This window comes from Xiphophorus couchianus, chromosome 5 (genome assembly GCF_001444195.1).
Source record: "Xiphophorus couchianus chromosome 5, X_couchianus-1.0, whole genome shotgun sequence".
Lineage (NCBI taxonomy): Eukaryota > Metazoa > Chordata > Actinopteri > Cyprinodontiformes > Poeciliidae > Xiphophorus > Xiphophorus couchianus.
This window is the reverse complement of record NC_040232.1, coordinates 34,002,793-34,030,682: the sequence shown is the minus strand read 5'-3', so window position 1 is coordinate 34,030,682 and position 27,890 is coordinate 34,002,793. Positions and strand designations below refer to the sequence as shown.

The 27,890-nt window shown below is 38.7% G+C and overlaps 1 protein-coding gene across 19 annotated transcripts in view; it reads right to left on the bottom strand.

Moving 5' to 3' along the window:
• cacna1ab (calcium channel, voltage-dependent, P/Q type, alpha 1A subunit, b) overlaps positions 1-27,890 on the bottom strand; it is a 135,627-nt gene that overhangs the window by 67,411 nt on the left and 40,326 nt on the right. For all 19 annotated transcript variants that reach the window (XM_028018850.1, XM_028018849.1, XM_028018859.1 and 16 more), the window contains 16 exons: positions 15,056-15,147; positions 14,540-14,692; positions 13,023-13,210; positions 9,040-9,143; positions 8,792-8,907; positions 8,660-8,704; positions 8,208-8,300; positions 7,057-7,254; positions 6,322-6,434; positions 4,664-4,776; positions 3,689-3,820; positions 3,527-3,599; positions 2,954-3,074; positions 2,576-2,643; positions 2,149-2,255; positions 119-272 (listed from right to left, as the gene is read on the bottom strand). In XM_028018850.1, the coding sequence (XP_027874651.1) occupies positions 119-272; positions 2,149-2,255; positions 2,576-2,643; positions 2,954-3,074; positions 3,527-3,599; positions 3,689-3,820; positions 4,664-4,776; positions 6,322-6,434; positions 7,057-7,254; positions 8,208-8,300; positions 8,660-8,704; positions 8,792-8,907; positions 9,040-9,143; positions 13,023-13,210; positions 14,540-14,692; positions 15,056-15,147 (1,870 nt within the window). The remainder of the gene's footprint in view (positions 1-118; positions 273-2,148; positions 2,256-2,575; positions 2,644-2,953; positions 3,075-3,526; positions 3,600-3,688; positions 3,821-4,663; positions 4,777-6,321; positions 6,435-7,056; positions 7,255-8,207; positions 8,301-8,659; positions 8,705-8,791; positions 8,908-9,039; positions 9,144-13,022; positions 13,211-14,539; positions 14,693-15,055; positions 15,148-27,890) is intronic.

The following is a 27,890-nucleotide window of genomic DNA, read 5'->3' as shown; positions in this document are numbered from 1 at the left end:
GCTAAAAACCAGGTCAGAACCAAACATTCCAAGATAAGTTGTTAAAATAAACTCAAAATTTAACTTTAAATCAACAAAAGTTGCAACTGGTGGGAGAAAACGGGGGGGGGGTACTTACCTCCTCTCCTTCTTCTCCCACCTTCCAGTCATCCTGTTCCAGTTCATTGTAGAGAGCCTCACGACTCGTCATCAAGTTCTGCCGCCGAATCTCGCTGGTTCTCTGTTCCCACACAGACTTATTGGGCTTGGTGTGGTTCTTCTGCTGCTCCTTCCTGTTGTCAGAGATTAGGATGAAGTAAACAAAAAAAAAAATTTCCGGGGGAATTTAGGAGGAAAACAAAAGTCACAAGAAATTTGAGAAGGAAGACATCCAGGGGGATGGTAAATCTGAATTAGAAGATGAGTGTTGTAATGAATAAGGGTGTGAAGCGCGGTAAGATTGAACGTGACGTGCTCGCATGCTGCACAGAACCTGCGCAATAAATGGCTGAAAATGTACTGGAAATCTCAGAGGTTTGAAGAATCACAGTAGAAATATGCCGCATGCGAAAGGTACTGTAGAAAATGTGACCTTAATTCTCAATATAAAACTCATTTCCCAAGGTAAAAATGTGTTAATCTTTCCACAGCAGCAGATTGTGAATGTTTAAGTAGCAAGCTGCTTGAAATCTTGCAGTCAAACTAACTACAGGGCCTGAAGAGTCTCCAAAGTGACTTTGAAGGAGGCGGCAGGTTTGTTTGAGCTCCGTTTTGATGTCAGCGTTTCTCTTCTGCAGGGAACAGAGTTTAGACTGTCCGCCTCTCGCTTTTCTATACGCCACAAAGCCCTGAATCTGTTCTTTTCACTCCGCGAACAATTGCCTCATCATATTTTATAGGACGGCGTGTCACTTTGCGCGTGAGGGAGTGTGCTGTGTGTTTGTGAATGCCTGCTGCCAATCACTAATGATGAGAGGCAGCTGCAAAGGACAAGCGGTTCACGTGGTTTATGTCTTTCCTGTGCATGTGCATCCTATTTTAGCAAAAGAGTAACAAAAGGGACCTTAGCTTTGCGAATGTGAAGGAATTTATTCATATAAAAATCTTAGGATTTTATAAGGCCATGCTTGTAAAAATGTGGACTCGGTGATAAAAGCCCTAAATTCAGTTTCTTGCAAAATATGAATAATAACCAAGATCAATTAAAAAATATTTTTATTTAAAAAGAAAATGCCATCATGCCCAAACTACACAGTACATGCACTCAGTACTTGTGTTGTTTACATGTAAAGGGATCAACCTGCATTGTTGGAGCTGGTGTTTCAAATTTTCTTGAAAATATCTCTTAGTTTCTCTATTTGGATCAGTTCTGCAATCAATCACAGGTCAATAAACCTGCTACTGGTATTTCTTTGGTAAAGTGTGCAGGTGGAAACTTCTGCTGAAGAAATGAAAAAAAATAAAAATACAGCTTCTCAGCAAGTGGAAGCAGGGATTTCTGTTTTTAAAGAGTGTTTTTTTTTGGTCTGATGTAATTTTCATTATGATTAACAGAAATAAAGGCTTTCAAACATCCATGTGTGTGTAATTAATTTAAATAATGTGTTTCATTTAGCGATAAAGCTCCTGAAATAAATGAGCTTCTCAATAATATTCTAACTTATCAAATGGGTCTGTAAATCAACAGAAGTAAATGCTGAAGAGCAGAGATGGACCGATATGAAAGTTTGGGCCAATACCGATATCCAATATTGACATTGCTGTTGTGGCCGATAACCGATGTTGACTGGTATTATATTTATTTCCTTATCTTAGCAGCATCGTCATGCAATGAATAGTTATCGCAGACCAAACAAACACCACATGGCTAACCCTCTGCCCCTCCAGAAACAAAAACGACAAAAAGATGAAAGTCAATAAGATGAAAGTCAAACTGATACCGATATGTTAAAAAAAAACAAAAAAAACACTAATATCAGCTGATACTCATATGAATGCTGATTGTGTGTCATTAATAGCTTCAGTTTTTTCAATTTAATTACTGAAGTAAATTAAATGTCAATATTATTCTAAATTACTTGGATGCACCTGCCTAGCCACTGCATTTTACAAAAACCTTTACACATACTGTATCTGTGTGATTAATTGCATCTGAGGGCGTGTACTCACGCAGCAATCGACAGGTTGGCAGCAGACAGCGGGCTGACCTCTGCCACCTCCTTAGCCTTCTGCAGTGCCGTCTTTTGATTGGCTGCCTCCTCCTGCTCTTCTTCGTCCTATCAGAGAAATATTGGTTCAAATTTCAAAACTTTGTTCCAATGAGCAAGACACAAATATACATGACACAACAGAACACATGAACCTGAAGAAATACATTTGAAATTATTAAATGTGATCACACATTGAGAAGGATTGTTCAAAAATTAACAAATGAAACCAAAACAACGAGTCAGAAGATAATACGTTTTGGTAATTCTGAGTAGGTTTGTCACATTGGCATAAATATGTGATCTACGATGTGAAGAAATTATTTGCAAAGCTGGAAAAAATGAACTTACTAAATCCAAAATAACAGTTTATATGAGGGATTCTGTACCTTAGTCAGTTCCTGGGCATTGGCCAGATTGTCAACAGCGATAGCCAAGAACACGTTCAGCAGCGTGTCTGTGGTGGGAGTTAGGGAAATATTGATGCTGCTTTTCAAAAAGCTAGGGATTAAACTAATATATGTATATATATATATATATATATATATATATATATATATAAATAAAATTAGGTTCCACCAAAGGAGTCCTGTGGTTGCTAAACCAAACCAAAATCAAAATGAAGTTTAAAAGCAGAACACACTATATGTACATATGAGTAAAATTCTCAAAATATTAAATAGATTTATTTTTAAACTGTATAAATGACACGTTGACTGACACATTTTTAATTAAATAAACATAGCTAGCATATGAGGGCAGGATACAGTTGCCAAAGAGTGTGAGGACGATGAAGAAGATGGAGAAGACCATTCCTTTGTCCTTTACTCCTCCCTGCGACTCAATGCCGTCGTACATCACCATGTTCCAGTCCTCTCCTGTCAGGATCTAAAGAGAAAGGAGGAGAGGAAACTTCATTTCATCAATAACATAAAAATAAAATAAAAAAAACAAACAAAGAAAACTAATCTGCACATAGGCTGACCGAGACAGAGTTTTGTTTGTGTGATTTTGAGTTGAGCCATTCCATTGTAGCTCCAGCTGTACGTTTTAAAGTCGTCATGCTGCTGGAAAGTAAATTGTTTACTATTTTTATGTAAAATCTTAACAAAATGCATTAAACTGTGTGGCTGTTGCATAACAAAATGTTAATTTTAGGGATTATGGGTACCTTTGGAAGACTTTGTTAATGTTACAGAGAGGCTCTAGACAAAAATAACTATACGAAGGCATGCGTTGTATTTTCTTTACTTTGAAACCTTTTAAGTTGATCTCCGACTGATTCATACACGTTTCTTACTATATGTAATAAAAGGACGTCATAACTTGCTTTTTCTTACCTGAAACACCGTCATGATTGCTGCTGCAAATGTATCAAAATTGGTAGGCGGAGTTCCTTCTTCAAAGTTGAATCTGAGAGGAAAGTAAGAAGTAATTCCGAATCCAGCAGTAATAACAACTCCCAAAACAGAAGAAGATGTAAAGTTTGCACCGATACTGACAGTCCTCCGAAGAGCTGCATCCCCAACAAAGCAAAAACCACGATGAAGAGGAAGAGGAGGAAGAGCAAGCTGACAATGGACTTCATGGAGTTCAACAGCGAAACCACCAGGTTCCTCAGTGGCGCCCAGTACCTGAGGAAGAGGAAGAGGAAGGTCAGAGTGGTGCAGGTAATTTAGTGTTGAGGAAGTAGAGATGCTAAAGAGTTGTAGAGAGAAAACAAAAAATTTGTCAATAAAAATAGAAGAAGAAATCAAAATGCATGAGGAAAACAGTCTAAACAGGATGTTTTTTTCTGTGGTTAAACAAATTGTGCAATTTATGCACAATTTTTGCAAGAAAAAAAAGAAGCTCCGTTAAAGGAACACTCTGCCTTGTAAACATATTCCCATGATATTTTGGCCTTAATTGCATTACCTCTCCAGAAGTTTCTGTAACCTACTTTTTCAACCTGCGTTCTCTTTTTTCTTTGTCCTCTCTGTTTTTTGTTTTGTTTTAGTTTTACCATGTCCTAAGTCAAACGTGTTTTACTTCTGATACTTAGAATATATTTAGTCTTCCTTTGTCCTCTGTTCTTACTGTCCCTGTGAGACCCTGATATGCCATCATTTGGATTTCAGGACTTAAATCTTCCTATGACCTTCACCTTAGGGCGATAACAGTTAAAGTTCCAGAGAGAGTAAATTCAAGGTCTGTCCACCTTCATAAAACCGGAACAGCATCTGCTCACGTCCGTTCGAGATTTACTGCCTTTGGATTAGGAGATTTTGGATCTCTAATTTCAAAACGCTACTAACGTTACGGCAACAATCTACGAAGAGAAGAACAGATCAGATCTATTAAGCTTCCTGATACCACCGTTAAGATTTCAGGCGTCTGTCTCAGGTTGCTTGTATATGAGAAGAATTTGACAAACGTTGAACTGACAAAAGAATTAAAGTGAAATCTAAATAACTAAGGATTTTTATTTTACTTACTTGGTTACTTTGAAGATACGCAACAGCCTGAGAGCTCGCAACACACTGATTCCAAATGATGTGCCTGGTTTTATGGTGGCCCACACAACCTCAAAGATGCTACCAACAATAACCTGGAAACACACACACCCACACACACAGAAAATACAAACAATACATCTCCACTTTGGTTATCTTGGGAATGTAATTGAGCTGAAGTGCAAATCGTCTCTACTCGTCTAAAGCGCAAATAAATCCGGAGCGTTTCAGATGTGCAGACTCAAACGTCTCTGTTTGCTGCACTTTTCCAAGTGACCATGGGTGTTTTAAATGCACTAGAAACACAACTTCAGGAAAACAACTAGAGAACAACAGTGTACACACTTAATAAATACTTTATAATCTCAAAGCAAACCCACCAACCAGGTAACTGAAAAAATGTGCTTTAGTTGAATTCGATCAAAATCTACCAACTTAATTTCTTAGTTTTAGATGTGCTTAAAAATAGCTGCTTAGAAACAATCAAATATTAATTTATTGTTATTTTCTTGCATAGTTTCTAACTGCAATAAATGAGGAGTATTTAGTAAATTACTAGTTGGCAATCCTCCATGTCTCCTTTGCTGCAATATTTGTTCCCGTATCAGTTAGAGGAAGAGAACGAAGGACGCCGAAACGTTTAACCAGCTAGAACACTACTTCCTGTCTTGCCATGCATGTTGATGTATCAAGTTACTAAGTGTGAGAAAATGTGGCCGATCTCGTAAAGTCTTTGAAGTTTCTGAGTTGTCGGGATAAGTGGAATATACAGTAAATGGTCAAATATTTCTTAGGCAATTTAATTGAAAAGTACAGCAACTTGATCCTTAAGCATGGGAAAAAAGTAAGTAAAACAAGATATGTTACTTTCACAGCGACATTTATGCACTGTTTTATTTGTTTGTATAGTAAAGATTAACTGATAAAAATTCACCGCTCTAAGTGGCAAAATATTAGTTAAAAAACTCAGAAAGTAGGGTCAGTTCATGTATAAATACAAAATTAAATTAAATTAAACACAATGTATTACTTTAAGTTAATAAATGTTCAAGTGACAAAACATTCATTACCTGAATTAACTAGAAGTAGGGTGAATTGATCCTTAAGTGTATAAGTGACAAATAAAACCAGACAGGACGCATTACTGTTGCTTTGAGGTTTTATTTTTATCCCACATTTAAGGATCAACTCACCATCTAGCAATAAACCTTCAATGCCCTACAAGCGGTCAAACATTTGTGAACTGAAATGATCTGAAAGTTGGGTCTCGCTGTTTCAGTTCAAGCATCTCTCATTCGGTGGTGAGTGAATCTTAAACGGCGCAGACAGAGCATCTGCACAGAATAGAATGAGATAAAGAAATCTCATTCTTGATTCGTTGCTGTGAGATTTAAGTCGCTGTTGTGTCGAATGTATGCCACCTTAGAGTGGATGTGTTAATTTTTCTTGAAAGAGCCTGGAATTTTAAAAACAAAACTCACAAGCAAGACGGGTAAAATAGGCTACACTGGTGACATGTTTTGAAGCACCGTTTGGAGCTAAATATGAACAAACTTAAACCTGATCCATTCAAAAAAATATGCGTCGTTACACGAAGCGAATGTGTGTGTGCAGGTTTGTGTGCACGTTGGGGCACTCACCACACAGTCGAAGCAGTTAAATGAGGAGTGGAAGTAGGGCTGGATGCCCAGACCGTACATTTTGATCAGCATTTCAGACATGAACAAACCGAGGAAGATGAACTCTGCATAGACTGGAGGAGAGGAGAAGAACAGGAAAAGTGAGGAAGGTGTCATGTTTGTAGAGGAAAGGGAAACAAATGTAGAAAAAGGAGGGAAAAAAGTTCAACAGGGAGTGGAAGTAGCAGCAGACAGACAAATGTAAGGAAAACGGAGAGAAAGTGCAAATAAAAGCAGAGGTGAGGACGAATACAGTCAGAAAGGAGCGTGCATGAGTATTTGACAAAGACTAATAGGAGTAGAAGTCAATAGTGGCGTGAGTGGAAGAGTATATGACAGCGTAGTGATAAATGGACTCCACGAGGAACTCCAGCTTCATATGCTAATGGTGTTGGATAGCAGCCAGAGACAACAAGGGGATTCTGCTGAATGTGTCTCGCATGTCAGTACCAACAAAACCGTAGCGCAACTACACAGTAAATAATCTGGATTATTTACCAGATCAGGCAAACGATGTAAGCAAAAAGTAAGAAAAATCTACAAAAGCACAATGAAAGTGAAAAGTATCTCAAACCACACGTTAAAAACTGAATCACCGCTGAATGTTGCACTGATTAGAAAAGCAGTTGTGTGCTTTGTGACCAAAGTGTGACAGCTGAGGAAAAGTTAGCCAGAGCTGAGTGTGCGTTTACTCACAGAGAAAGTCGGAAAGAAGCTCTGGCTGGTTGTAATGCACCACGGCCACACAGATGGTGTTGAGGCCCACCAGGCAGAGCACTGTCCAGTAGAAGGCCTGTGTCTTCACCATCTTCCGGATGAAGAATCGCATCCGTCGCTCTTTTGTACTGTAATTCGCCCCGTCCTTACCGCTCTTTATGCTGGAGCGAGCAAATCCTACGGGCAAGAAGGGCAACTCAGAGGGGCCGGCGTTTGGAAAGTCACACAGTCAACAAACTGACAGCAATAACTTGGGTCGTGTAGCGTGTCATCAAGCTTCGGTCATGGTGTCGCCATGTTATTTAGTCATGGTGACATTAATAACATTTCACCATGAATGAATGCGAATGAATACTATTCATTCACATTAAAGAAGTTTAAAGTTAAACCTTTATATATTAGATTTAAACTATAAATGTCACAGTTTAAAGCTAAATATTTAACTATGCTGTTCTATATATAGCTTACAAACTATATATTACGTTTCAAACTAAATATTTATCTATAAATAAAGTATAACAGACTAAATATTTAGCTAGCAAGTTAAATATTTTGGCCTCAAGCTAAGTATTTAGCTTGTTAATTAGCTAAAGATTGAGCTCCCAATTAAGCTAGCTAACCTAGCTAAACTAAGCTAGCTCATGCTAAATATAAAGAGAAGCACTGAACTAAATATTTAGATTAGAGGTAAATATATTTAGTCACACACTAAATATTTATGTTGAGGATAAATATTTACCTTGCTAGCAAACCAAATGTTTTGTTTTCAACTACATATTTAGTTTCAGGTCAAATATTTAGCTCAAAGCTCTTTATTTAGCTTGATAGCTAAATATTTACTCTGGAGTTAAATATTTACTTTAGCTTGAAGCAAAATACGTAGCTTCTTAATTGTGCTTTTACTTTGAAACTGTGGCATTTATAAATAGGGCAACCCACAAACTTCATCATCCACAGTTGATGAAATATCAAGTGCACCATCCACAAAAGATAACCAAAAAAAAAAACAACTTTAAACTTTTACAAACGCTTCTTTTCCCCGTCTTTTTAAATTCTGTTAAAACATCTCAACTAAAATGATTAATAACCAAGTTATGTAATGTGTATTACCATTTTTTCATTTTCCTTACCTACTGCATCTCCTATGTTGTCCTCTCCTTCCTCTTGATTCAACAGCTCTGTTTTGTTATTTCTGGTTTTGATGGTTGGCCTTCGTCTCGAACCTAGGGAGACACAGGAAACGCAGATTGGTTATTCATCCCACTATTTTCTGAAATGTCAGTCTCTCGCGTCTTCTCGCTTGTTGACGCACACACGCCACATTTATTCACTTGTTTCCACATTTAAAGTACTAGTCAGAAATCCAATAGCACAGTACATTTATTCAGATGCCATCTCCTGGAGACTTTAAATGAAAAGTTACACATCAGAAGTAGTACAAAGAAATCTGTTGCGTTTCAGGGACACATTTTGATGCCGTGGTCACCAAGTTCTCTTATTCTAAATTGCTATAATCTCACAAAACTCTGGAGGTGGAACGCGCAAAAAGACGCAAGGAAAAAAAAATAAGACAATCAGTTACCATCAAAGTTCCCCGTGCCGTCTTCCTCAGCCAGAATCACCTCCTCTGTAAAAATGAACGAGTAGTAGATGTAAATGCAGCAGCCGGAGCTGTGCGTATTGGAATGAAACGTGTCCATCAGCATGAACTGACCCGCTTTGCAGATCCACTCCAGGTATCCGTTGAGCTCTCGCTCGATCTGCTGCTGCCGCCTCAGCTTCAGGAACTCGCTCCTGTTCTCCACCCGTTCCCTCTCTTTGGCAAATTCGCTGTGGAAACATTTTACGTCACGTTCTTTCTTGCGCCACTCGTTGTGACATCACAACGTGCACAGGAGCAACGTGGAAGGGAAACGTGGGAGCTGTTCGCGGAGCTACAGGCTGAAAGAGTTCAGGCCATACCCTGAAAGCACGCCCAGCACCAGGTTGAGCATGAAGAAGGAGCCGATGATGATGAGGGGGATGTAGTACATCCAGTTCCACATGCTGCCCTCCACGTCGTTGCTCTGCAAGAGAAAAGACACACGAAGGATTCAGCAACGTGTAATTTCAGGTTTCGCATGGGGCATGAAACTTGATGTGTAATCTCAAAGCTTTCTTCTGGAACAAAAATTCCAGTGGCTTTCTTTGGTTTGACATGAGAAGTATGAGGTTTAAATGCATGTGGCCCCGCTCTGCTCCGCTCCTATCAATCAAATTCTCCCTTTACTCATCCTGCGGTTACAACAAGAAACAAATTGGAGCTGGAGGACGTTAAAAGCTAAACACAGGAGAAAGACACTATTAAGCATATTAAACTGGGAGCTTATTAACAATCATATGTTACGTTTACTTGGGAAGTTGAGTTGGGTCCAGCAAAACGTCTGTGCTTTGGGTTGGATTTTTTTTTTAGGTCTGATCTAAAGTGGAGATGGAAAATTTCATGGGCTTCTTATAAATCATCAAATATGTTAGAAAAATTATCCTCCTGTTCATTTACTCATGAGTTTATTTTACAAGTTATGTTTTCATATTATTCTTTTCATATTATTCTTTTCATAATAAACCTATCAAAATATTTTCAATATTTTCCGTTTTGTTCTCAACTTTTCTTAGGTGCCCTTTGCCAACAAACGTTTTGAGCCAACCATGCATCATTTTCTACCCACCAGGGGGCGTTTCAATCCAGCTTTTGAAGCCGTTTCCTATTTCACAAAGTTTACCAACAGAAGATTTCCCTTAACTTCTTCTTTTACTTTTTGAGTGGGGTCTTAGTCTGTCTTATTTTAAAAGAATCGACTCCCTCCGAACTGTAATCAAAACCCTTCGACAAACCGAAATGTAACAAAGTTTGCAGAGCGTAAAAAGCAATAAATTACATTTTACAATAGATGTCAGGTGTGTTGATTTTGCATATATGTGGTTTTTTTTAAAAGGTACAAGCAAACCAGAAAGCAGATGCTTTCTTTTTATTTAGGAAAAAAAAAATCACAGTCTTTGTCCAGTGTTGAGTTGCAGCTCATTTTTCACTCTCATTCATTTGTTGTACCGAGTGTACATTGTGGACGCAAACACGACTTTCGTTTGCCTCCACCACTAAACAAACTCAACTGACGATCCGAAAAATGACCTTAATGGCAATATCATCTTTCCATTTTTTTATTTAAATGAAACTCCCAACATGGATCTGTCACCTGGCCACCGACTGGCTGGTGTGTTTGTGTGCATGTGTCAGGTTTATCTTTATCCAGACGGCACAATGCGGGCTGCCACATGGCTATTAAACTTTCATCGGTTTCCTCCTGACTGCATGTGTGAGTGTGGAAGTCAGGCTTCATCCATCAGAAAAGATGTTAAATATAGACGGACCAGAATAGGGACCTGAAGAGAGGGAGGTGAGGAAGGGGTAGAGGGATGGTGTGTAAAAGCAAGAAAAGGGCAGATGAGAAGAGGTCAAGCTGACAAAAACGAGGAAAGATGGGGAAATACATTTTGGATAAAGTCTTTAAGCACGATTTTAATTTACATTTTTGTTTTTCATTTAGACATAAGAAATTTAAACCAAACTCCTATTTTCACACATCTTTGAAAGTCCATAAGTGTGTGCCAAATATCTCCAGATTCTATTTTAATAATGCGTATTGCTGTGATGCCACTGCAAATACTGATGAGATCATTTAAGTTCTTTTTCAGGAAAAATGTGAAACTCCAATTCACTCTAGGAGTCAAAATTGTTGTTGTTTTTCCAATTTTCTTTGATTCGTTTTTTTTCAGGATTCTGCACATATGACATGTCTACATTGTCTAAAACAAGTACCGTATTTTCCGCACTATAAGGCTCACCTAAAAACCTTCAATTTTCTCAAAAGCCGACAGGGCGCCTTATAATCCGGTGCGCCTTATATATGGACCAATATTGAGCCACAACAGGTCTCGCAACTACGGAAAGCAGCCGCCGACTTCATTTTCCCCGTAGAAGAAGAAACGGAGAAAAGCAGACGCTGACTTCATTTTCCCAGTAGAAGAAGAAACGGGAAAGCAGACACCGACTTCATTTTCCCGTAGAAGAAGAAACGGGAAAGCAGACGCCGATGCAGCCAGCGGTGCACACTGGGTTTTGTGTGAAGACCCCAAAATGGCTCCTATTAAGAGACACGCTTACGACGCAGAGTTTAAGCTCAAGGCGATCAGTCACACAGTAGAACACAGGAATGGGCTCTTTGCACCTGCCGCGCTGACGTCACAACCGCATGCGCAAATGGCTCTGTTTTTTCTGTCTTTGAGTTACCATGACAGCTAGAAAAGACAAAGTCTTATTTCAGACGCAAATAAAACAATATTATGAACATTGCTGTCTTCCTAATATAATGGGCTTTTAAGTTTTCATGGATTTCCAAGCGGTCCTGAATTAAGAAGACCATGGTTTGTAAATATTTGTTGCTATCAGTTAAAGCTAACGCAGCACAGCAAAGTTTACAGCCTTCACTTCACTCCGGATCAACTTCTTCAGCCTAAAGAAGAAGGTAAAGGAGCTTTCTGTGTTATTTCCATGGAATCACTTTTGTATTCAGCCTGAAAGAGAGTTTATGGGAACCAGAGAGCAGACCAGAGCCAGACAGCCGAGCTACTGATCCGCCTGTACACACTGCTGTAAACACCGTCCTGCTTCACAAGAAGCATGCAAAACTAATAAAGCGAAATAACACGGAGACATTAAGGAACACGGCCATATTTTTCTAAAAGCAACAACTCTGAACCTGAACAGTCAGCTGAACTAGAACTGACACCAGAGCTGTTCTACTGTTAAGCTATGGGCTTGTTGTTCCTCAGGCTTCAGAAGCAAAAAGCCTGAACCGTAAAATCCCCGTTACTTGGTCTCTGACACTAACAACAATAAACCACGTAATATACTTGAAAACAAGGTAAAAACATTGTCCGTTAGAATGGATGAAAAATGTTTAGATACTTAAATAGCACATTTTTACAAGAAAAATGTCTAGCATAAGCTAAAGCTAATGTTAGCCACAAAGTTTAAAGAAAGTAAACCTCACCTTTGTATCTGTGAACGTATAAGGAGGCAAATATCTGAAAACCTTTCTCCAGCTTACTAGTCGGGGCTTCGGCTCAATGTACATCATTAATTGTTACCTTGGACAAGCCCTGCAAATACCCAGTCTAAAGAGCCATTTTCAAGATTGAGCCGCTTTTCCCCAAACGCGGAAGCTGAGGTGCAAAGAGCCCATAGAGCAACAATGGTGCGGAAGTGGAGGAAGCAACAGCTGTTTATTCATTTTGGGAATGAACGGAGTTTTCAGAATGCTGGTTTGTAATCTATTAATAAAGTTTGACTGACCTATCTGACTATTTTGTCGACATTCCCTTTATTGCAGTTCCATCTAATGGATGCATAACGTAACCCCAGCCTCTACTGTAGCGTCTATTCTATGCGCCTTATAATGCGGTGCGCCTTATATATGAAAAAAGTTTTAAAATAGGCCATTCATTGAAGGTGCGCCTTATAATGCGGAAAATACGGTAAATAGTTTGTTTTGAGTGTTTAGGCTTTGATGTTGTTAATTTCCCAAAGTACGTTTTTTTTTTTTTAATCAAACCACAGGAGATGTAGTGGTCAAAATTTTTCAAATACGTTGGCATTTGGGTTAAAGCTAAAAGATTTGAGAAAAATAATATCTGATCACATTTGTTAAGTTTTAGAAAGACATAATAAATTGCTGGTCTATTTTTTTCCCAGAACAGTAACAAGAAGGTAATTGCAGAATCTTGGAAGTAGTTCAAATAGTAGCGGAGCGGCTGTTTAGAAATGAAATCTTCAGGGCTTGTTTAGAATTTAAGTGCATTTCTTTGTTTAAAGAAAAGCTGAGCTCAGTTTTTTTTTTTAGACATACATAGTAGAGCATGTCTGTCCATCCTTCCATAGTGATGCACTGGAAGACTGTCAGAATAGCGAACAGGATGTTGTCAAACTGAGTGATGCCGTAGTTTGGTCCAATCCAGCCACTTTCACACGATGAGTCATTGGGGCACAATCTGGAGGGTAGTTTGGGACCACATGGGCGATCTTCCACTTTCTCCTCTGGGTAGAGAGGGACAAAAGACCAATATTACCTTCAGTTGTTATGAAAATGACATACATATCAAATGTGACTAAAAAGAAATGTAATGCTCCTCTATAAACCCTTTAACAATGTCTTTACCAGCGTTGCACTGAGAAGTAGCTCCTATATTGAGCTCAGATAACAGTTCCACCAAGTGTTTGCTAATTGCTGCTGGCTAGTCTGAAGGAGCTGATATTACCATTTATTTGGCAACATGGATATTTAAGTCTGACAAAAATGCTTTTCACAGCACTATATGCACTGTGAAAATGTACTATGTTGTACATTGCCTACAAAAAGACATTCCTACCACTAACTTTTTCACATTTTCTCATGATGCAAACTCGAGCGTCAACCTATTTCATTGGAATTTTATGTGTCAGACCGACACAACGTAACACGACTGAGGAGTGCAAACAAAAGCACTTGTCAAAAACTGACTCAATCATTTGTTGAAGACTCTTGTGCTGCATCATTTTTAGATCTCATTTCACACAACAATTCCACTGAAACTGAAGTTTGTAGTTGTAAAAAAAAAAAAAAAAAGAAATGGCGGGGAGGGGAGCTTAAGATGTATGAATCAGTTCTGCAAAGAACTAACAAATCAGGTTCAGAGGAAATCAACCAACTGATCTATAGGTGTCTTCACATTGGACCAAATACACAACATTTATATGCTTTTTTGATTATTATATTGTAATACTCAGAGATGCATAGAAAAGTTCGTATTTATCTTCTGTTGAATTACTGTCCCCTGGTGGCAGGGTTGAAGTTAGGTTTGTTTGCGTTTTGCCTACAACGTGGCAGAGGGACAGAGTTCCCACTTTTGTTCGAGCCTTGACGTATCTCTGTCCGTAAGTAGCTGCATGCTGTTGTACTAGAATGTTTGGCAGAAAATTATTAAGTTTATCTGCTGTTTATAACGTTTTTGTGTTAGCGCAGCCGCGGTAATGTGTCCCAACCGCCTTCGCAGCGACACGTCGCGAATTTCTAATAGTCTTCCGTAAGTTCATGTGTGTACGGAAACGGCTTAAATCCGCAACACGTTCATTTGACGAGCTCCGCACCATTTTATTTTATTTGTATGCTTATTTTAGGACCAAATATGTATTTGCGATGTTCAAAATGTTCACGTATATATTTTTTTACTGCTAATTTTTCGGTTTTACATAAAAAGTTCAGAACACAATCAACGCCTGAAGTTTAGTTTTTGTTAGCTATCCGTCCTGTATAGTCCAGCGCGAGGACAGAACAATGGCGGATACAATGGCGGACACGGTCACTTCTCATTTCCACTTCATGCTTACTTGTGACGGGGTCAGCGCAGGTTGTATGGAACTTTCCCATGTAGAACTCCAAGCCGATGATGGCGAACATAAGGATAGCCACGAACAGCAGCAGGCCGATCTGAAGCAGGGGGATCATGGCCTTCATTATGGACTTGAGCACCACCTGCAGGCCTGGATGACAGTGGGAAATACTCAGAAGAAGTTTGGAACAAAAACACCAAGAGGAAGTTCAAACAGGTGAAAATCTTTGCAGTGAGGTAAGGCGTATTACTCTATTTTATCAATACTCCAGCGTATCTAGTGCTAAAATCTCTATGTATTGACTGTTGACTAAAGATGGGGAGAAAGCTAAGCCAAGAAAACGTCATAAAAGTGCTTACATCCATTTATCCTGAGCTATGAAGGTAATAGTTAAGCTAAATGTTGGCAGCTTATGCATAATCAGGTGAACGGAAATGGAAATTTCCTTTTTTGGAGGTCGGTTAAATTTTTTTTTTTCCTATTAGAAATAAAAAGAAATCAGTCACAACTTACTGGGAATTCCAGACACCAGTTTTAGGGGCCGCAGCACTCTGACAGCTCGGAGCGTCCTCAGGTCAAGCTGAGACCCCACAGACGACAGAATTCTGCACAAACACAAGAAGAAAACGAGGGCGGTACTTTGTCAGTGGTTCTGTTGGTTCACTGGGTACGGCCGAGCAAAATCAAGTCTTTAATTTCATTTCCGTCGTGATGAAGACAACATTTCTCGTCTTCATGATGACTGGTATTAATCTTTACAATTCAATTACTTGAACGTTCCAATTCGCTCCTGTTTCAACCTTTTAGGAAAACTCAGGTTCTTGGAAACGGGAAAACGTGTTCTTTAAATAGCACTTCTGTACAGAGATCTCTTGTGGATTTTTGGCATTAAGTGGAGCAATTTTTTGTTTTTCCCAATTTGCAGGTCACACGTAAAGTTTGAAGATGACAAAATGCCACGTTAGTTTTTCAAAATGTTTGCTTTTTACCATTTCTGATCCGTCTTGTTTTTGATGGTCATATTCATTTAAAATCTATTTTGTTCCATTTTTGCCTTTTTTTCCCCTCCAGATATGATTTATTTAATTTTATTTTACTAGTGAACACAGGTTTATTTGTGTGGCACATTTCAGCAACAAAGCTCTGAAACGTGCAACATTTCCCATTTCAGCACTTTAAAACAGAAGAAACAACCAATCAGAACCAAGAGGCGGTTTCTTAGCACCAACAATCAAGCTTGTATATGTGCTGCTCACACCTTCTCCCCCTTGCTCTCTGCTACACTACAGTTTATTCCCGATAGCAGAGCCTGAATTGAATGCTAAGGCTATTTAGCATAGCCACTGATGGAGGCAGATAAACGGTTTTCTTGGAACGGTATCTTCACCATTAGCAGATTTAGCAGCACGTACATGTGAATGTGAGTGATTGACAGCGCCAAGCCTCTCCGCCTGGCTCTGACTGGTCATTTCTGACTGGAAGTGGTGCGTTTCTAGGAGGAGGTGGAAGAGCTTCATTTTTTTCCCCACTTATTTTCCGTATCATATTAAACTGTCACAACATAGTAGCGGTTTTAACAAATATGTAAAAATCTTTTTTTTTAATAAAGGTGTAACTTTAATGTGACACATATGTCTGTGGATTGCCTGAAGAATCTAGGTACATTTGTGTAGACATTACACAAATGTAGCTTTAAAAATAAAGGTTTACTGAAGTATTGACTTATGGAGAAGTGCTTATAAACCTATGAAGAACTTTCTACATTTCTATTTCAATAACATTTTGAAAGACATGTACAATTTTCTTTTCACTTTACAAGTATGCACATTAAATCTTTATAAAATGAATGAAGGTACACGAACACCGTCGCGGTTTATGTGAATTTCATAAAGAAAGGTTCAAGTGAGTGAAAAGCTTCCTGTTACAGGAGAAGACAAATGACTCCTTCCGTGCATTATTAAACACAGTTCCAAAGTAAATATTTTCTATAATCTAATACAAGACCGTTTAACTGTATTTTGTAGTGCAGACTGTTTAAAATGTTGCAATTTTAAACATTAAGACTGCAAATGAAATAAAATAAAACACAAGTTTGAACTCAAGAATAAAATAATTTAAGTGCCACATTTTCAAGATGAAGACATCTTCATACAAAATAATCAATATTTTGGGGTTTTAAAGAAACCTGGCTTAACTGCATATTCTCCTGTCTTTTAATTTTTTTTTTTTTTTTTTTTTTACATTTCCCTGTGATTTCCACCCTGACTCTTTCTCCAGCTCTTTTCAGGTTTGTTGCTAATTCCAGTAAGAGGTCATTTATTTAGAGACACAGCATGGCAGCCGAGCCACTCGTTTCCTCAATGGATTTTTAACAGCCACAGTTAAAGGCCATGCTGCGAGCCTCAACAGACCAGACCTCAGCAAAATGACCAGACTGCATCGCTCTGACACGACACCACGGTGATTCATGTTTTCTGAAGCCGCTACTGTGTTTCTGTGCACTTGAGGGGGAAATTCAAAGACAACTTGGATCAAGCGACATCACTTTCGTTGGATTATTAGTTTTTAAATACTTTCTCTTCCTTTTTACTCGCATTTCAGTGCTTTTTTTAAATGCCATATCTCTCAAATTAGGGTCCATGCAAAGCCTACATGTGCAGCAACCGTTCCCTGCTGCCAGACAACTCAATTCTTCAAGAAGCAGTTGTCCCTAGCAACAGCCGAACCAGCCTGCAGTACACGCCCGTGGCCAGTAGATGGAGCAGAGCGTGTGCCAGGGAAAAAAATGGGAAGAGAAATGTGGACAAAGAACTTCCACAAATAATAATGGAAAATACATACATAAGGAGGAAGTGTGAGAAAAATGTAATGAATGGAAGACTAACACAATGTCTTAGGTATAGTTGAAAGAACACAAAGCAGAGATAACAACGTGTGATGACTTGTGATTGTAAGTATTTCTTTGATTTATTGCTCTTTTTTCTGATTGAAGCTGTCAGGAGTTTGAAGGAGAAATGATTGAACAGGCAGAGAAACATCATTAATCCAAACTACTCCGCTCACAAACAAATGTATTATGTCGACTACTGAATTTCTACATCGGTGACAATGTAATGAATGAACCGGTTGTGCTGCGAGATAAGAAAGAGATTTGGTGATTTTGAGAGGTGCAACAGTAACGGCTTGTAAATCTTCGATACGAGACGTAATCAGCAGGAAACCAAACCGCAACCTGACTGTTATTGGTTTGGCAACAACACAAATGCTGGGCAAGAAAACCTACAGAAAATAAAGATATATGTCGCAGTACTCCTTAGTCCTACTTCTGCGTAATGAACTATATGAAAATGGTAATGGATGGACAGCAATGAGAGGAATAGAACAAATATTTACTGACTAATGAATAGTCTCTGAACACTTGAGTAATCCACTGGAAATCATTTGATCGGTAATTTGATAAAACCTTGATCGACAGCGGCTACTCCCTTACACATGCAAAGTGATGTCTTTCTTCTAATTTATCTGTTTTTTTTCCAGTTTCATCAGTTGATATAGCCTGTGGTTTCACTTTTAATATTTCTATTATGATTATTTCTATCATTATGTCTCATCTTTTGAAAGACTTTGAGTTACGTTCATGTTTTAAACTTGATTTAAAACAAAAATTCACTGAATTAAATGCGTACAACCAATAGCTGATCACAGTGGCAAGATGAGAATAAATATTTCGAATGCCATTATATATCTTCTTTGTGTGTTGCTGTTAGAAGACAAAATCGGAGTAAGACAAAAATCAGCAGTCTTACAAAAGTCATGTTTTAGAATATATTTATCAGTGTAGGTAAGGTTTCTGAAAGAAGGCCTGTAGTTTTTAGTGTCCCTGTGTATTACTGTCATATTAAATAAAAACAATCAGCTCTTGCTTAAAAGCACAACATAAAATTTTAAATCAAATTTTAAAAAACCAGTGGGTATGTTGTCATGACGGTTTGGTAACACGGTCCATCAATTACACTGTTTTTACACATCTTCAACAGCTAACAAAAACAAAACGGTATCTTAAACTCTTATTTTGAAAGGCCTCACTTTGTCCATTTTATTAAAATCTAAGGCTTTTTCCTCACTGACCTATGCTACAGTAAGCATGCTGTGGAGACAGATGGCTGAATGTTTCCTCCTGTCAGTAGCTGGCATGTATCTCTCTCTCTTTTGAAGGCGCGCTTCTAAATGGGCTTAAATATAATCATTCGAATGCTTTTGTTTATTTTTGAATATAACAGAGAATATATAAACACAAAATATCACAGAGGAGCTCCGTCCCTTTGAGACTGCGCCGGAGAGTCCTTAATGAAATACCAATTGTGAAGAAAGAAAGGCGGCGTCCCCTTAAGAGACGGAGAGCGTGAAAAAGAGTGAGCGGACTGAAAGGGAGTGATAGTCCTGTGTGTCAAAAGTGTTAGATCCGACTGCTGAGAAGGAGAGACGGCGCGGCTCGTAAGAGAAGCCGAAGCAGGCAAACAGAGAGACTCCAGAGATGAAATAAGGCCGGGTTTTCTCTGCAGTGGGGAAAGGTGTTTGGATGGTGATGACAGAGGCTCACGCTGCAGGGAAACACCAAACTGTTAACCCTGTAAAGCAGCACAAGCCCTGCAGAAGCCGCGCTGCAGCGTGCTAACAGTGTGCTAACAGTGTGCTGACCATCCATGAGTTTTCCGCATGTGTAAAACGTGCGTTTAAGAGGGGCCACTGTTCAGCAGCGACACCTTTTGACTGTAAGAAATTAAGGTTAGCACCGAGCTAAGGCTTCCCTCCTGAACCATCACATTCAAACTGATCAAATATTTTGACTAAGTCAGTATTTTTTTTACATAAGGTTGTAAAAATATTTTTTCCAGGTGTTCCACACTGAGGAAATAAAAAATCTTATCATTTTTAAGACATGGTTACTGTAATAACCATAAAATAGGCCTTGGACATGAATGCGCTCACCACGGCAACCCTTTAAAGATTAAGCAGGCATGAAAAAAAATGGATGGATGGATAAACTCCAACAAAATAAGACGTTAGTCAATGCTACTGTAAAATACAAAACAGACGTCATGATAGTTAACTATCTCTAATTTGCTTTTCTTAAAATTAAATGTTTCTGCTAAAAATCTCACAACTGTGAAGCTCTCAAATGTCAGAAAGAAAACTGAACAAACATTTCATCCCAGAAACTAAAGGTACCCAACTTAGTCACTTCGACATGGCCAGTCTTTGTTTCCATTATACACTGCGCTAATTTGTACGTTTTGTGTTGTGTGAGTTTAAGCCTTCTGTGACTTTTTTGCCTACAACATGCCATCGTTGAATTTACAACTTGCCTCTAAAGAACCTAGATAGGTGATGTCTGATGTCCCTACCACATTGTCAAAATAATCAATATCTCAACATAATTGATACTAGAAAAATTACTCATTCAAAGACGCTCATTTACATCAAAATCGACAAACTGACAAATTTACATTTGCCCAAGTTGTCATATTTCCTCCAGCAGCAATTCTGCAAGACGCTGGGTGAGTACACCCAGAAAAAAAAGCATTTAAAAATACATACGCGGCCATCTTTAGCCAGCAATGCTAACAAAGAAGCATTTTCCCCTATGAGACAGACGGACAGACAGGAAAAAAGTTAACCTGGAGGTTGCCCCATGCTAGCTGTGCTAAAGCTACAAGCTAATGCTACGACACTGATGTTTGACTTAAAGAAGTCAGTAAAGCTCGCATATCTGCACCAGAGAAGCGGTAAGCCTCACAGTCAACATAAGCTAATGCTATCTGTGTAAATATTAGCGTCAAAGAATGGCCCAGTGAAGGTAAGGTAATTTTATTCATACATCACATTTTCAGCAACAAGGCAGTTCAAAGTGAAGACTTTCCTTAATACCGACATAAAGTTTGAAATTTTAGCGTCATGACAACCAGAGGTTTGAGGTGAGAGACTGATTTGATTTTGATAACACGATAAGATCAGGTTGAGCTAAGGACATTAAGGTCTATTAATGTAGCCGATGGGAGTTGCATGCAGAAATGATTGCATTAATGACACAGTAAGGCCTTTGTGATGCTACTTATTCAAAACACCAGGTACAGTTCTGATCCGCAGCGTCTCCGTTTCTGCTGCAGCCGTCCTGATGAAGACCCACGGCTGATGATGACAATGGAGAGCCCTGATGAAGATCAGAGGTCACATGCTCCCTTCACTTTGGCCAGGCTCTCCTTGTTCACAGCATTGCCATGGCAACCGGCGATTCCTCTCTTTTTGCAGAGTCTCCACGGTTACCGATCTGCTCTCATTCACAAGCGTTGCCTAGGAAACGCAACCCCTGCTCATTGATGGAATCTCGGCATTGCCGCAGCAACGGGGATAGGAAGTGGGTCTCCTGGCAATTGATTTTTTTTTTTTTAACCCATCAAAACCCGCTGCATATCCAACACACACGCGCACACACACACACACCTCCCTTACTTCGCCCTCTCACACCCTGTTCTGACAGCAGCTCTGGTGCATTCTGGCAAATATACCTTCTGCACACATAAGCACAACTTATCCTTGCTTGCAGACGTCAGCCAAGCTGTTTAAGAGCAACGTTAAGCCACACACAGACACAGACACACATTCACACACACACACACACACGTTTGATCAGATATGGCAGAGTTGGATGCAGCAGACAAGAGTTGTTGAGCTTCTGTAAGATCTACGCAAATGTTTCTCTTATACGCCCAGATATATAGCATAAATTGTATGTCAGAACTGGAATATTATTCAACTGATCAAACCTCAACACTCATTTTAAAGTTTTCTTCTTTTTTTTTTCAAATATTGCAAAATCCCAATGATAAAACAGGACGACAATTACACCAAACAAAAATATGAAAAGCACAGGACAGTCATGAAAAAATAACATTATTCTGGGGTTAGTGTCTGAGGACTAGCAAAGGTATGCCTCCATCCAAGTACACTGCAAAAGCACAAACTCTTACCAAGTATTTTTGGTCTATTTTCTAGTGGAAATGTCGTAGTACACTTGAAATACCACAAAAATAACTTACAAGTAACTCTTCAGCATGAAATAGGATCTTGTTGAAAGTCAACAATTCCTTAATATTGATGGAAAAAGTATTAGTTATTAGTGAAATAATCTGCCAGTGGAACAAGACATTATCACTTACAATGTGGGAAAAATGTGTCGTTCCACTGACAGATTATTTCACTTACAACTGGTTACTTTTCCCCTCAATATTAAGGAATTATTGACTTAAAACAAGATCCGATATAGTGCTGGAAAGTAATTTATTTATTCATGTATTTTTTGCTTACTAAGACATTTGCACTAGAAACTAGACCAAAAATACTTAGTAAGATTTTGTGATTTTGCAGTGTGTGCATGTGTGAGTGCCACTGGGTGAATGCGGCTCTATTCAGTACGACTAGAAAGGCGCTATATAAACGTACATATATATTCAATCCATTTACTATTTATTATTTGTTTGGTAATTTGTTGAGAAGGGAGAGGCTGGCAAAGCCTGAGAACACCATGCCAACTGTAAAGTGCAGAGGTAAAGTATCAGGTTGTTAGAGTGTTTTACGGCAGGATGGACCAGTCCACTGCACACAGAGGACAGCGTCCAGAGGAAAGGACCTTCTGACACATCGACTCAAGCCTCCAGACAGGAAGGTAACGTCAGACACAAATGGGGCTTCCGAATGACGATGACCCTGAGCATACCGCCAAATTAGTTACAAAGCGGCTTAAAAGCAACAAAGTGAATGTTTTAGAGTGGCCACTTGAAAACCCTGGAGCTGTTGAACCCGTGCGAGAGCTAAAACAGCGCGAAAAGCAGGGCGGCCTAGAAACTTGACTGCACCAATTCTGTCAGGAGGAATGGGACAGAACTCTGAGCAAGTTTTATGACAAGATTGTACCCATAGTTATGGCTACATGTATTTTTAAACAGTGCACATGAAAAATTGAGCTTCAAATGAATGTTATTTTAAATCTTAGAAACGTGAAAACCCCACATTTACTTTTTCTTCGTTCAGATGACAGAAAAGGTTGTGGCTCGGCTACGTGAATCATCACTTAATGCTGCAGAAAACGGCCATGTTGGTCCCAATAGGCGGTGTGTGTGGTTGTGAGTGTGGTGTGATTGTGTCTCATCTTTTCACTGTCAGCACTATTAGCAAAAAAAACAGCACAAATGCACCGACAACATGCATACATGGGCGATGTGTGCATCATGTGGAAGTTGTGTGGGAGAGCCATGTGTCACCACAGTGTGAGCTCCTGTCCAGTCACCGTCTCCCACTGAGTCCTCGATGTTCGACTCCCTCGCTCGCTCGCTCGCACACGCTTACGCTTCACATGCACGCACAAGGCAGAATTAGACCACAGACGATGGAAATAAAACACACGAGTTAGAGGATTTCAACAGCGTGTTTCGGGATGCAATCAGTAAATAATGGTTGAAATTTAAGGAAAACCTCTGTCACCAACTGAGGAAGTCTCCTTTTGACGAAACCTTTCCCCATAGGTTTTATACTGTAAATACAGTCACAATAAAATGCACTACTTTCAAAAAAATCTTATCAATGGACACTTTGGAGCCTTAATGCTTATTATATACACCGATCAGACATTATGATCATCACAAGTAAGGTTAATGACAGAGCTAACCTCTGCATTATTCCACCTGAGTGGAATATATCAGGCAGCAAATGAACACTTTGTCCTCAAGAGTAATGATTGGAGCAGGTTTGACACGGGCCAAAGAGTGGTTGCTAGATGAGCGGGTCAGAAAAATCACCAAATCTTCACCTCTTGTGGTATTTTCCAAGTCTGCAGTGGTTCATTGCTATCAACAACAGTTCAAGAAAGAAACGGTAGTGAACCGGTAAGGGGGGAAAGTCAAAGTCAAGGCACTTTATGTTTTCAATTTTGGTCCTCTTTGCTCTGTTGCAAAAGAAAATTGTTCTGGGGCAGTTTGAGGAGCATGACGACTTTGAGGTTTTGACTTGGCCTCCAAATGTCATACATTTCAATCCGGGGAAGCATCTGGGGATGTGAATATAAAACAACGAGCTAAAAACCTAAAAATCTGGGCCGGTATGGATATCCGACCAAGTACATACCGCATGGCCAAAACCCCTCCGCTTCTTTTCCTGAAACGCACACACAAACGGCAACAAGGTGTACATAGAGATCGGTTATTAAAATTGTTTGGTCGACACCAATATCAACACCAACATATTGTGCATCGCTAGTTGCTAATATCATTGTGAACGACACGGCAAACTGGAAGAGTCTGTGGCCTCAACCTGGACATGCCGAGGTAAGTTAGGGATGTTTTAGTAGCAAAAGAGGCGCAGAATATTTTCCCTAAATAGTCTAAATAAAATAAAATAAAATCAATATTTAATGTGATGATAAACTGCCTTTTCCAAATCTTAATCCTCTTATCAGGCTTTGTGATAGTTATTTAACATACAAAAAGGTTAACTATGTCGTTTTAAGAACTCGATACTGCTTTCATTTCCTGTTGTGAGGTCCTGTTTGTGTTTTAATATGATCTTTGCGTATTTCAATGATAATAAAACTAAGATTCAATAGGACTGTCTGACAAAGAACTACTGCTGTTACAACGTGTTGCTGCAGTGTAAATAAAAAAAGTCTCATATGACTATAAACTTTTCACTGCTTATTACATTTATAGAAATAAAGGTAACTAATTGGATATTATATATTCAAAATGCATCTTTGACACAATCTGGAACATGGAATCACCTAATAAATAAAAGCTATCAAGTTTAATTCGATTTAAATAAGATGCACTACATGTACGCTGCAAAAACACAAAATCTTAAGTATTTTCTGTATACTTTCTAGTGCAAATATATTAATACACTTGAAAAAAAAACTAAGTCACAATGAACTTTTCAGCAAAGTATGGGAGTTTGTTTGAAGTCAATAATTCTTGAATATTGACAAACATTGACTTAAGACAAGCTCTTAAAACTTGTTGAAAAGTTATTTTTGTCCCATTTTTCCAAGTGTACAAAGGTACTTGTACTAAAACCAAAAGGACAAAAATACTCGGTAAGGTTTTGTGTTTTTGCAGTGCACTCTGTTAGAGTAAATCTACACTCACCGTCCTTTTCTACACAACCTGCTGCAGTGCTTAAAATCTTTGAAATGTGTTGAGACCAGTGGATTCACAACTATGATTAAATAAACGGAATTTCTAACCCGCGTAGTTAAATGCGCATGAAACGGCTGGTTAAAACTGGATTCTGAGCCACGTTAATGTCGTCAAAGACATTTTCCAAATGTTCCGCTTGTTCTAGGCCTTCCCCAGGAAGTCCGAACCATTTCCCAGTGGAAGGGCTCATTCATCAGAAACGAGGGGAACTCGGACCGGCCCAGGGACAAGAGACTTGTACACTTTCTGCCGTCAAGTCCCAACCCTTGACGCTGCATTTTGCTTCTCGTTTTATTTCACTCCGCAGTTTTTTTCCCCGGGTTGTCAAAGCTTGGCAGAAGAGAAGCACTCACTCACTTCAACATATTCTCCACCCTTTCCCTCAGTCTATTTTCTTGTAATATTGCTGATCTCAGCTGAGTGCGAACACTCAGCGGATAGACTCTTTCACTACCCCCACCACAACTAAACAAAAAGTTTAACCCGCCACCATTTCTTTTTTTTGGTTTGTTTTTTTTCTCCTCTCTCCTCATCCTTTATGTACCTTGATGCTGTGGAGAACTAGAAGAGATTTAAAGAAGGTCTTAACCCTTTCATGCATAGTGGTCACTACAGTGGACAGCTATCTAAAAGCCATTTTCTTGTGCTTCCTGTGGATTTTTATGTTATAAATGCACACAGACCACTGAAGTGGACACTAATGCATCATAAAATATACCATCAACTACTGGCCATCAGCTGCAAATGCAAGAAATTATTTTTGTTAAATCCAATATGGCCGACAGACAAAAAAGCATGAGAACCGACCCGGTCCCTCCTTCTACTGTAGACGACTCTTGCAAGTAAAAAAAATATTGTGACAACAGATGATCCCTAAGGAACAATACTACTGATGTATTTTTCAAATAACAACTTTGTATTTGGACAAAATTACAATTGATCACATAAAAATAAAAATAAAATTATTTTTACAAAAAAAATTTCCTACCTTTTTTATGCCTTAAAAAAATTTTTAAAAAATGGAAAAAAAAATTTGACACAAAGGATCATAATTCATGCATGAAAGGGTTAAGGAAGGAAAAGTTCCTTTCCTTGTGAATTCCCAGATTCCTGTATGCTGGTAGACAAGCTAATTGGCCTAATACTGGATAGTATTGATGAACATTACATTAAAATTTCTGCTTCGACAGTCATTCCTCTGTCAACTAATTGTACAGAAATGTATGTTTTCACTCACATGTTGCTAAAACTACAACACTTTCCGTGTCTTTAATCCTTTTTCATTTTTATCTCCCTGATTTTCTTCCTCTCCTGTCCCTCGTTTTTCTGCCAGAGGAATTCACAAGGACACGAAGTCTGGACTTTTCTGTCTGCCACAAGCCTTTTCTACCAAAGACGCGTGGGTTGGTGTCGCCGTTTATGTCATTTCAAATGGTTAAACGTGCGTGCAGCATGTGTTTCCTACTGTCTGCAGAAGTTCAAGATTGAATTTTCCAAACATTATTTGACCCCATGACATAGTAATGTTGTGTTATAACTTATTATTCGACATCCTCCCATAGTCCCAAAACATGGACTCTAAATTGTCCATGTTTTGGTCTCTATATTATCTTTAGGTATTAATGTGTGTATGCGAGTGTGTGGTTTTGTGTATCTATGTAATCGTACCGTGACCCTAAAAGGTTAATTGGGTAGACAATGGATAGATGGATATAATTCTTTAGGAATTGCTACTTCAGAGCTGTAATGTGACATCATATATATAATAATAATTGTATATTATTGTATTGCCTATGAATCAGTCTTGTCAACAGCTAGACATAAATAAGGGCAGTGCTCGTGAAGTCGCTTCACTCAAGTACTGCACGTTATTTCTTTGAAGTCAGATGTTAGCAAGTAACTTGGGTAGAAGTCACAAAAAGACTGATCTATTGTACTCAATGCGGTTCCACTTATCTGTATTAAGATACACGAAAGCTTTTGATCACTGCGATTCATCGATACTAAAATTTTCCCTCATTTCGTTCCAACTGATCAAAGTTCTTTCAGTGAGACTTCAGAGAAACTTCAGTGTCGATTAGATTTGTTTCTGTGTTGCTGTCGCGCTCTGTCAGTCGCCTCGCTCCAAGAGAAAACTAACCGCCCTTCGCTCACAAGAAAGACAAATTCAGGCATTTGGAAATAGTTAGTGAGGAAAAATAAAGTCGTCGCTTTGAAACTATTTTGATGGCACTTATAAATCTTATTGATGCCATCTACTTTTTAAAGCAGCCGACTGCAGTTTGCTACCTGAGCAGACAGCCCAACTAATTAACCAGCTGATGCCATCTTATCATAGTTTATTTCTGCATAATCAATGTTTAATAAAAAGGTATAATTGTAAGTGGCAATTGAAAACTACTGGTAAATCTAGTGGAGGTTTCATCCGTATTTTTGCTTAAGTCTCTGCATTAAAGACAACAGTTAGTGCATGTTACAGCTGACATTAAAATGCTGCAATAATCAATGTTACATTATTTTAGTAGTAGTAGGAATAATTGACTCTTGTAATTTGAATGAAATCAATTGATAGGTGTCATTTTCTTTAAGAAAAACTGTAAAACAGGTACGTTTTCTTTATCATAAGTTGATAATCTTATGCCTTATGATCATATACTCAAAGGAAGTCAGAAGTCTGCCAAAACGTTGTTTTTTTTTTTACCTATTAAGGCAAGCAGCAAACGCTTTTTACCATAACCAACCAGCTGGCCTAACATTATGTGTCTGTAGGTGTGTGTTTCTGTCTGTGACTATTTCTGTTGACAAGGGTGTGTGGGTGAGCACAAAGCACCAAACGCTGAAGCAGGCCTTTAGCAAAAAAAAAAAAAGTGTTTTGTTTCTTTTTTGCTTGTTTTATTTTAAGTGGCATGCATTTTGTGATTCCTTGAAAATGTCAGGGTATTCGCTCAGCAGCATTATCATCCTCAACCATTTTAAAGAAGGAGGTTCCATTTTAAACGCACCAAATTAAGTATACAACTAGCCTTACTGAGGCAGCAGCATAAAATAAGAAAAAGATGCAAAGACACAAATGTAAAGACAATAGTTAAAGCATGTCTGTGAAC